General features: G+C 40.5%; 1 protein-coding gene across 5 annotated transcripts in view; it reads right to left on the reverse strand.

Moving 5' to 3' along the window:
* Positions 1-27: 27 nt before the first annotated feature.
* The window catches only part of b3galt1b (UDP-Gal:betaGlcNAc beta 1,3-galactosyltransferase, polypeptide 1b), a 114,088-nt gene continuing 103,845 nt past the window's right edge, over positions 28-10,270 (reverse strand). For all 5 annotated transcript variants that reach the window (XM_057336306.1, XM_057336303.1, XM_057336307.1 and 2 more), the window contains 2 exons: positions 6,815-6,852; positions 28-4,300 (listed from right to left, as the gene is read on the reverse strand). In XM_057336306.1, the coding sequence (XP_057192289.1) occupies positions 3,095-4,081 (987 nt within the window). In that variant the 5' untranslated portion in view covers positions 4,082-4,300; positions 6,815-6,852 and the 3' untranslated portion in view covers positions 28-3,094. The remainder of the gene's footprint in view (positions 4,301-6,814; positions 6,853-10,270) is intronic.

A 10,270-nucleotide genomic window follows, 5' to 3' on the forward strand; every position in this document is an offset into this window, starting at 1 on the left:
AGAGTAAATATAAGAAGAGAAATGTACTTTAGCAAACTTTATTTAGCCTCATTTTGAAAGGAATGTCATCAAAAGACTGAAAGCTCTCACCCATCTGACCTGCTAGACTTTAATATCAACCACTGATCAATACAGCACCATAGGATTTGTTTTAAAAGTATTTCTATGAATTTTATTTTCAACACATTGTCAGTGAAATGAGGAGGTAGACCTTCAGAAAAAGCCCAAAGACATCAAACCAACGACAACCATAGAATTACCACAACAAGATGACGCCGTTCTTTGACTGGGATTAGTAAAATGCAACGATCAAAAGTGGAAAAAAGTGTTTAGTGCAATGACATTTTGAAAAACAAAATATAATACATTTGATGTCTCCTATCAGTCTTGCTTTAAGTAGATAAGACTTGATCTTGTATGGCCGGAATTGCTGCCTGGAGGTGCACGCAAACATGGAAGCCGAGTGCAGAGACTTTCTTTAAAGCATTTAGAAAGTATTAGAGGATCCATTTTAGTTTAGAAAAGCTTTGCAAAAGTGTTCACGTCTAAATAAAATTTCAAATTCTGATGTCAAAGTTATTCTCTAACAATGAAAAGACAAGCTAGCACTCGGCAGGTTTGCATGTAAACATTGGTTTGTAGTCGTTGACATGTTTCCCATAATTAAAAGAAAAACACTTGTCTGATTGAGTAAAAATAAACAAGACACTGGAATGAGATGAATTTCTTCAATTTGTTACTAGATTGTTGTAATTGGGGGGAAATCGTGTAAAGCAGATTGGTAATAAAAAGATTCTTTTTTAACTTGGCAATGAACTAAATATATAATTTGAATCACTTTAGCAATTCATTTTAGAGCCACACTACATATAAGTGATTTGTGCCTCCAAAACCGAACGCTAATGCGCAAACTGTTCACAGAAAATGCTCGTTTTTAGATCAAGATGTTCACTTGTGGACGCTGATTTTTAATCCTGCCCTGACAACAGCTTCCCTGGAAGCCATCCCATAATAGGCAGCAATTTCTGACAGAAATGGGTTGTAAAAAGCGCTGGCTGCATTACACAGACGGACGATGCCAAAGACTGTCTTTATTAGTCAAGGGTGCCGACAGAATTTGGCAACATCATTGTTTGGCACATGGCGAGCCGTCTGACCGGACTGCGCCGTGCCAGAATTTGGCAGAACCGGCGACTGGTGAATTCGTGTTGGATTGGGCACTTTAAAACCTGATTCAAAAGTCTCACCGCAGGAATAAGCTTGATGTGTGTGTAAATAAAAACAATTGGAACCAATCATAAAATAAGCAAACAAATGCTTGTTTATGAAATGGACGATTTCTACTTTATATTCAGATTTGTCATCTCCTGAAATGCCCTTGAAGGGTGAAAGTTGAAATGTTGTTTGGCAAACTTAAACACCCAACAGTTGGACTACATTACTAGATTAACTATACTGTATATTGACAAAAAAAGGATCTCTTGCTTAGTGCTAACGTAATATAGAAAACCAATATAAATAAAATGTCAACACTTCTAAAAAAAGCACACTGTTATATATTTTTATGTAAAAAATACACAGTATAATACAATCGTACCCATAGGGATAGTATGTTGTTCTCACAGTTAAAAGTCACTACCCCTCAATAACAATTTATCAAGAAAAATACATATCAATCACATTTTGGCCTCAACACGATCATTTCCCGATGAATACAAAAACGCGTTTTTTTTCACATTTCTTTTCAAAGTGCTTCGATAAACGTCAGAGTTACAGCATACCTTCACCGCGTGTGTCTACAGGATTGATCATGTACAGTAAATACTCACTACATACTAAAGCAACTTTCATTTACAATAAAACTATAAACGTGTCAGCCGTTTCCAAAGCAATGCTTGGATTCCAGGAGTAAGAAAATAATTTTAGATTTGTAAATAATGAACTATACATTGCTGTGGTTGTTTTTCTTTAAGCGTTTATGATTTTGAACATGGAAATAAAAGTCTCGTATACTGAAATGAAACTGTTAAACTTCACAGAAAAGCCACATGAATCGCACATGTGCAAAACACACATTTTCACGTGAATCCCATGTAAACTCTCATCTCTTGCAAAAATAAGTATACTTCAAGCTCATTTCATTCAATAAAAGTAAGCAAGGTTCAAGTATATATGAAGTATACTTTATGTAGTAAGTACTATACAGAATATATCAATTATAAACTGGATCACTTTTTAGTTTACATAAATGTATGTTTCTATAAACTAGCTTTCTTGTAGCTCAGTGGTTAGAGCATGGCGCTAGCAACACCAAGGTCATGGGTTCGATTCCAGGGATTGCACATAAAACCAAATGTATAGTATAATGCAATGTAAGTCACTCTGGATAAAAGCGTCTGCCAAATGCATCAATGTAAGTGCAAAAGTAGTAAACTTTGAGTACACTAGTTTAAAACTACACAAGTACATAAAAAAGTACCTGAAGGTTTTCTTATTTTTAGTAAATGAATAGCACAGTTAAATAAACCTTTTTTGTAAGAGATGTGAAACCCATGGGATCTGGTTGATGTTTTCATGAGTTTTTTCTGTAAGGGTTTGATCCATCCTTTGTCCAACAGCAAAAAATCTACTTTTCACTGCACTTATTCATATGTGTAATTCTATGGAATTCGATCACTTAAATGAACCAAAATATCTGTATGAATAAATCTGCATGTGTTCAGACTCCACAGAAGTGCAGGTTTTCTGTGTTCACAGGTTCTGCTCGGTCCTGGCTAGGCAAAAACGACACGAAATTTCACAGACATCCATCTGATCTGATGCGCATTGGCTTTGCATCTGCATGAAAACACCTCCTGCGATCATGTACAAGTGTGCGTTCACGTATTCTTTCGCTTTTAAACAGACCAGCACAGTTGTAATATTAACAAATCAATTCTCATCCCACTGTTACATCATCACATCCATTTCTATGCTTGTTTGCTCGCTTTAATGTCTCGAAAGGGTTTTAGTTTTCTACAGTATGTGCTCCACGCGCCCCAAACCTCTTTTGCATTATGGGAATAAAAAAAGGGCACATCACGTCCTCGGGCATCTAACACTTGAGATGTTTCTTGCTGGTCATGTCGTTCCAGATCCGGTGCATCTCCTCAGGGGAGATCTGATGTACGGTAATGACTCTCCGGTACCTGCAGAGACTGTAAGCCATTTTCCAGTGATTGAAGCCACTGTTCTGATACGGGTGAATCGCCAACTTTCTGAGACACACGCCGACGTAAACATCCTCCAGATGTAAGAGTCTGGTGTGCAGAGAAGTCTTGTAGATCAGCTCGGCCACGTCGGCGGAGAACACGTACCCCGTGCCCGAGCAGAACGGAGGGTACTTGCTCTCCGGATACAGATCTCTGGGCATGTACCACTTGCTGCGCATGTCCCTTATAGGTCCCCCGTTGATGACGTAACCGGTGAAGTACCTCCGTCTGGGTTTGGTCGCCGGCTTCAAGAGTTTATACACCAAGTTGTCCATGTTGACGAAGATATCGCTGTCCGTCTTCATCACGTACTTGGCCTGGTTGCAGAAGGTGGCCACCCAGCGCATTCCCATCAAGGTTTTGAGCGTGAGGTTGTGGTACGAGTCGACGAAGTCCTCCACCACGATGTCATGAAAGATCTCGCTCTCCTGCTCCACCATCTGGTTGAGCACGGCGTCCGCGCTGCGTCCCAGCAGGAAGAGCGTGATGATGCGGAGGTCACTGAACGTGCTCTCGTCGCCCCACGTCTCTCGGATGGCCTGCCGGGCGTCGAATTCCTTGTGTGTCGTGGTTATGAGTATCACCAGGAAGGGAACGTTGGTCTCGCACTTCTTGGGCTCGTTGATGATGAAATCGAATGCGTGGGGGTTCAGTGGCCGCGTCCTGATGTTCCCGAAGGTGACGTTGGTGGCCCTTCTGGCGGCTTTGCGTGCGGGCGTGGACTGCTGGCTCACGTAGGATGACGTGGGTCGGGAGATGCTGAGGTACCAGAGAGCGCTCGCCCAGCAGATGACCGTCAGCACGTACAGACATGAGACTTTGGAAGGCATTGTGAGGCGTTCACGTGCGGTCGAAGCTGTAAATCTCGAACGGCTTTCCAGCCATTAGCGACGTGACCTCAGGCAGATATGCAGATCTTTGCCGCATCTGCGCGCTTGCGTGACGTTAACGGTCAGAAATGGATGCTGAGAATCCAGCGTGTGTCCTTCATGGAAAATCGATGAGCATCCGTCCACCCGCCGACGCTCTTCCACGTGATCCGCTAGACTCTGAAAAGCAAAACGGACACACGTTACCCAAAAAAGTCATTTACTTCTTTTTACTTAAAGATGCAGTTTGTAACTTTTTTGTAATAAAATATCCAAAAAACACTAGGCCAGTGTTACATATTTTATTAATTTGAGTACTTACAATATCTCAAATGTTTCCAAGTATTTGTAAATCGTGAGAAAATTGTCATTTTAAACAGTGACACGGGCCGTGGCAGTCAATGTCAATGGCGTCATTTCCGCGTTACTAAAGACACTCGATGGAAAGCCTGCAACCTTCAGCGGAATGCAGGAAAGGAGACTAGAGGCTGTTATATGATTGGCTGAGGGGCCTCACATGATTCATGTAAGCCGTTACGCTTTCTCCACACCTCATCTCCTTAATAACACGGTCTCTGGCGTTACCCTCGCTTTCTGCTTTTACTGCTGTAGAAACCATGACAACACAGTCTCGTGGACAAATGTGAAAGTATTAGTTTGTAGCGTCTATCAAGCAACTATCTTGTTTTGCGCAGATTTAGCACGAGTGTCATGTATATATTTACTGAAGAAGCAGTAATCGTTTTTAGATCATCTGACTAAATAGTAATAAATTAATTTGATGAATTACGTCAGCGAACGCAACATTTAAAAAACCTTATGACCAGTGTTGAGTGTAACTAGTTACTAAGTAATTAGTTACTGTAATGTAATTACTTTTAAAGTAAGGGTAAGTACTTTTAAAGTAAAGTAAGGGATTACTCTTATTTTTTCTGTAATTTAACTAGTTACTTTTGATGTAATTAAACTAAATACTTTGTGTAATATATGTGTGTGCAATAGTGGAATTGACATCAAAATTCAGAGTCTAACTTTAAAATCTGTGCTTTAATGTATCCTTCTCACATTTGTAATACTTTGGTCAGTTAATAAGAGAACTTTATGTAGTTTAATATTATTTATTTGAATGAATTAAAAGAGCCGTTTCATGTCTATCCTTGAATCACTTAACTAATCAAGGTTGATGTAGGATATAGAAAGTAATTAGTAATAAGTAACTAAATACTTTTTGGAGAGAGTCATTTGTACAGTAATCTAATTACACCATTGAATATGTAATTAGTAACTAGTAATTCATTACTTTTTGAGAGTAACTTGCCCAACACTGCTTATGACTTAACATCATCCATTAACGTGATTTCGCGGTGGAGGGTTTTGACTAGAAGGGATACAGCTACCTCCAATGAGCATGCACACTTCAATACCGCATAATTTTTGTCACGCTGAAAACAGTTGATTAATATTTGTTTTATTATTGTAAGGTTTAGGGTTGGGGTAGTTGTAGGCGTTAGCTAATGTAATTTATTGTAATTATATGGCGAGATTTTGCAACACTTCCAGCTGTAGCAGTATCCCTTCTAGCAACAACCGCGGTGGAGTTGAAGACGACAGTTCCCATTATTCCACGCTCCTTCGCAGCGTCATCAAGCTACGCGTTGTTGTTGCTTCGAACATTTCTGTTTTGAATGTGGATTTTACAAACTGCGCCTTTAAAGGAGAAATGTTCCATGCAACAACGGTTTCTATTTAACTCATCGTGTTCACGTCCACTATAAACTGAAAAATGATGGTTTTGGAATCGCACGTAAGTGAATCATTTTTGGTTGAGTTGTTTCTTTAAGAGGGGAGAAATGAATCCGACCAAACACGGAGAATTTCACGGTTGCTCGAACAAGCACAGAACGTCCCTCCTGCTGGTGCGAAGTGGCACACTGTCCGCACACTGGGCTTTACTGCCCCCCGCCTGACAACATATTTAAACACTTAGCCAAATATTATGATTTCTATGTACAGCCGTGGCAGGAGATCGTTAATGTGAGGAGGTATTAAAGAATAGCACGAGCATCTGCATATGTTTGGAGGCAGCAGCAGTCATCTGTTATGATGCGGGTATGGAAATGAGCCCACCGTGTGATTTCTGCTCTTAAGTTTGCAGCCGTTCAGACTTTGATAAGACTTTGTCTGCCTGAATCTTTCTCTCAGTGGGAACGATAACCAATCTGAAGCGCATTTGTGGAAGAGAGAAAATATCACCGGGGAGCTTTACAAAGGAATGATTTATTGCAATATAATCCAAACAAAATTGAATGGGTTTTTTAGCCGGAGATTTCATCTCGTCGCTTGACGTTACTGACATTAAACTCGTCGCGCAGACAGATGCCTTCGCTTCTTTATGTGGAGTTAATTTGCTTTTCCTTATGAAATATGGTAAATAAACAGTTTAATGCGAGTACATTTCGCAAAACCCCTCAAACGCATAATGAAAATAATGTCACAAGCAAGTATGAAAACAGGCTTCGTTTTCTTTATTGCTTCAAAATTCTCTTATTTTAATTTAGAGGTAAAACGTGACCTTGACATATTTGTCTCCTTCAGATTTATTAATGTGCACTCAAGCCTGTTTGACAAAAATGGAAAATATTAAAAAGTACACGCACACACATTTATGTTTATATAAAACTTGCCAGTACTTACCATTTATCATTCTAGTTTCTGATGGGAGGACGTATCATCTAGAAAAAACACAAGAGAACGTTTCGAAGATATGAATTCAGTTCAATGTAATATATCATTTTGATTTCATTACAGGGACGTTTTAAGAGAACAAACATCGTGGTCCACCATAATACAACAGCAATGAAAATGGAAATCCATCCACCTTCATAAACAACAAGGTAATCGGCTAAACACAACAACATTCAACAACTATTAAAGCTTAAACGTCAAACTAAATCAAACGTCTGGAAAACAGATTGTAGTATGGTCTGTCGTCTCTGTAAAGGGGTTTGAAATTGACTCATCTCTCATGACATCATCATCATCATCATGGCAGTCGGTCCACGTTCAATAGAGACCCCAGTGATTATAACTCATCGCATGGTCAACATCAAGCATTCTGATGGGCACACATTCAAGACATATTTATACTTTACTAACATCATTTACTCACCCCAAACCTGTATGACTTTCTCTGTTCTGCAGAACACAAAAGAAGATATTTTGAAAAAAGTTTCTTACCAAACTACACTGAACCTCGTTGACTTCCATTGTATGAACACAAAACCACTGAGACATTTCTCAAAATATCTTCTTTTGTGTTCCACCGAAGAAAGACTCACATACAGGTTGAATGACATGAAGGTGACAAAATGATGACAGAATTTAAGTTTTTGGTTGAAGTATTCCTTTAATCACATATTACAGTCATACTAAATAAATCCGGCTCTGTGAAACAATGCATTTACTCATAACCATCACTGATGAATATCCACTCAAAGGTCTTTCTCAAACCTCTGTATGTTCTTCATCAATTACTGACAAATGAGAGTTTCCAACACATCTATTTCAAATGTCGAGACGAAAATCATCGACTGTAGATTCCATTAGAGTTAAAACGTCTACGGCCGCACGGATCTCTTTATGGGATATGAACGCTTGCCATTAAGCTTCACAGTACTTTGCCAGGACTGGCGACCATCTGTGGTGTAGAAATGAGAGAGTTGTTACCTAACGCCAACATTTAGTGGAGACCAGGAGGAAATAAATGTCAATTTATGAAATGACTTCAGAATCTGGCTGAAATCTCTCATTCTTCTCAGGTATGATGGGGAAACATTATTGTGTACACACACACACACACACACACACACACACACACACACACACACACACACACACACACACACACACACACACACACACACACACACACACACACACACACGCACACACACGCACACACACTGACACACACTGACACACACTCAATATCTACAGTATATTGGGTGTATAGTGATAAAATTGGTGTTAGTCTTTTCATATCCACAGTTGAAAGCAGGCCAGCCAAACATATCAACTGTAAAGAAAAGTTTTGGGTTGATAACATCTTTCTCCAGCCCGCACACAATATCAGCGGCCAGAACCACACGCACGCACGCACGCACGCACGCACGCACACACACACACACACACAATCACAGCATGTTTATCAGGTAAACAGCGAGTAAATGTAGTCTGTAAAACAGATAAAGACGTGAGGAGGCTGAAAGCTTCTGTTAAACAAGGAAAAGGTCGAGCTGATTGAGATAAGCTGTGTGTCACTTCAATTTATCACTTCAGTGTTGGCCGAGACATTTAATGCAAAAGCTCAGAAAACACATTCATGATTTACTGTTTTAAAGCTGTTTTGATTGATGTAAGCAGAAAGTGTGGCAAGTGTGTCTGTCTGGTCATCTTTCTGTCTGTCTGGTCATCTTTCTTTCTGTCTGTCTGGTCATCTTTCTTTCTGTCTGTCTGTCTGTCTGGTCATCTTTTTGTCTGTCTGTCTGGTCATCTTGCTGTCTGTCTGTCTGTCTGGTCATCTTTCTGTCTGTCTGTCTGGTCATCTTTCTTTCTGTCTGTCTGGTCATCTTGTCTTTCTGTCTGTCTGGTCTGGTCATCTTTCTTTTGTCTGTCTGTCTGGTCTTCTGCTGTCTGTCTGGTCATCTTGCTGTCTGTCGTGTCTGTCTGTCTCTTGTGCTGTCTGTTGTCATCTTCTTCTTCTTTCTGTCTGTCTGGTCATTCTTCTTCTGTCTGTCTGTCTTGTCTGTCTGTCTGTCATTCTTTCTGTCTGCGTCTGGTCTCTTGTCTGCTGTCTGTCATTTTCTTCTGTCTCGTCTGTCATCTGTCTGTCTGTCTGTCATCTTTCTTCTGTCTGTCTGTCTGGTCATCTTCTGTCTGTCTGTCTGTCTGCTTTCTTTCTTCTGTCTGGATCTTCTGTCTGTCTGGTCTTTTTGTCTGTCTGTCTGGTCATCTTTCTGTCTGCTGTCTGGTCATCTTGTCTGTCTGTCTGTCTGGTCATCTTTCTTCTGTCTGTCTGTCTGGTCATCTGTCTGTCTGTCTGTGTCATCTGTGTCTTCTGTCTGTCTGTCTGGTCATCTTTCTGTCTGTCTGTCTGTCTGGTCATCTTTCTGTCTGTCTGGTCATCTTTCTTTCTGTCTGTCTGGTCATCTTTCTTTCTGTCTGTCTGTCTGTCTGGTCATCTTTTTGTCTGTCTGTCTGGTCATCTTCTGTCTGTCTGCTGTCTGGTCATCTTTCTGTCTGTCTGTCTGGTCATCTTTCTTTCTGTCTGTCTGGTCATCTTTCTTCTGTCTGTCTGTCTGGTCATCTTTCTTTGTCTGTCTGTCTGGTCATCTTCTCTGTCTGTCTGTCATTGATGCTGTCATCTGTCTTCTTTGTCTGTCTGCATCTTCTGTCTTTCTGTCTGTCTGTGTCTGTCTCATCTGTTCTTTTTCTTCTTCATTTCTGTCTGCTTCTGCTCTTCTGTCTGGTATCCTCGTCTATCCTTCTGCTCTGGTCAGTCATCCATTTGGCTCTGCTGACTATGTCTTTTCTCTGCCTGTCCATGTCATCTGCTCATTCTTTAATCTGTTTGTTGTCTGTCTCTTGCTTTATCTGTTGCGGTACTTCTTCTGTCTGTTATTGATCTCGTTTGTCTGCGTGTCTGTTGGATTTTCCCAGTTTCTTCTCGTTGTTTATGTTTGTTGGTGGTCGTCTCATCTTTTGTCGCTTGCATCTTTCGCGGCTGTTGCATTTATTGTGTTGGTCATCTTTTTGTTAGGGATGCACCGAATGTTCGGCCACCGAATATATTCGGCCGAAAATAGCAAAAAACGCATGTTCGGTATTCGGCCGAATATGTGAAATGGCCGAATAAATTTTACCGAACATGACTCGAGAAACGATCAACTAGCAACCAGCGCAGAGAGAGAGAGAGAGAGAGAGAGAGAGACGTGCGCTTTATTAATGCCGCAAACATTTTGGCAGTGTGTGTGTGGAGCATTTTAAGGTGTCAGAGAAAGACAAAGCACGGGACTTGCCGCACGGAAGTAAATTTCCGAATGAAAGCGTCTTTACCGGTCGGTAACTTGTGGCTATTTCAGACGGGAGCGG

This window comes from Triplophysa rosa, linkage group LG6, assembly GCF_024868665.1.
Source record: "Triplophysa rosa linkage group LG6, Trosa_1v2, whole genome shotgun sequence".
Classification (NCBI taxonomy): domain Eukaryota; kingdom Metazoa; phylum Chordata; class Actinopteri; order Cypriniformes; family Nemacheilidae; genus Triplophysa; species Triplophysa rosa.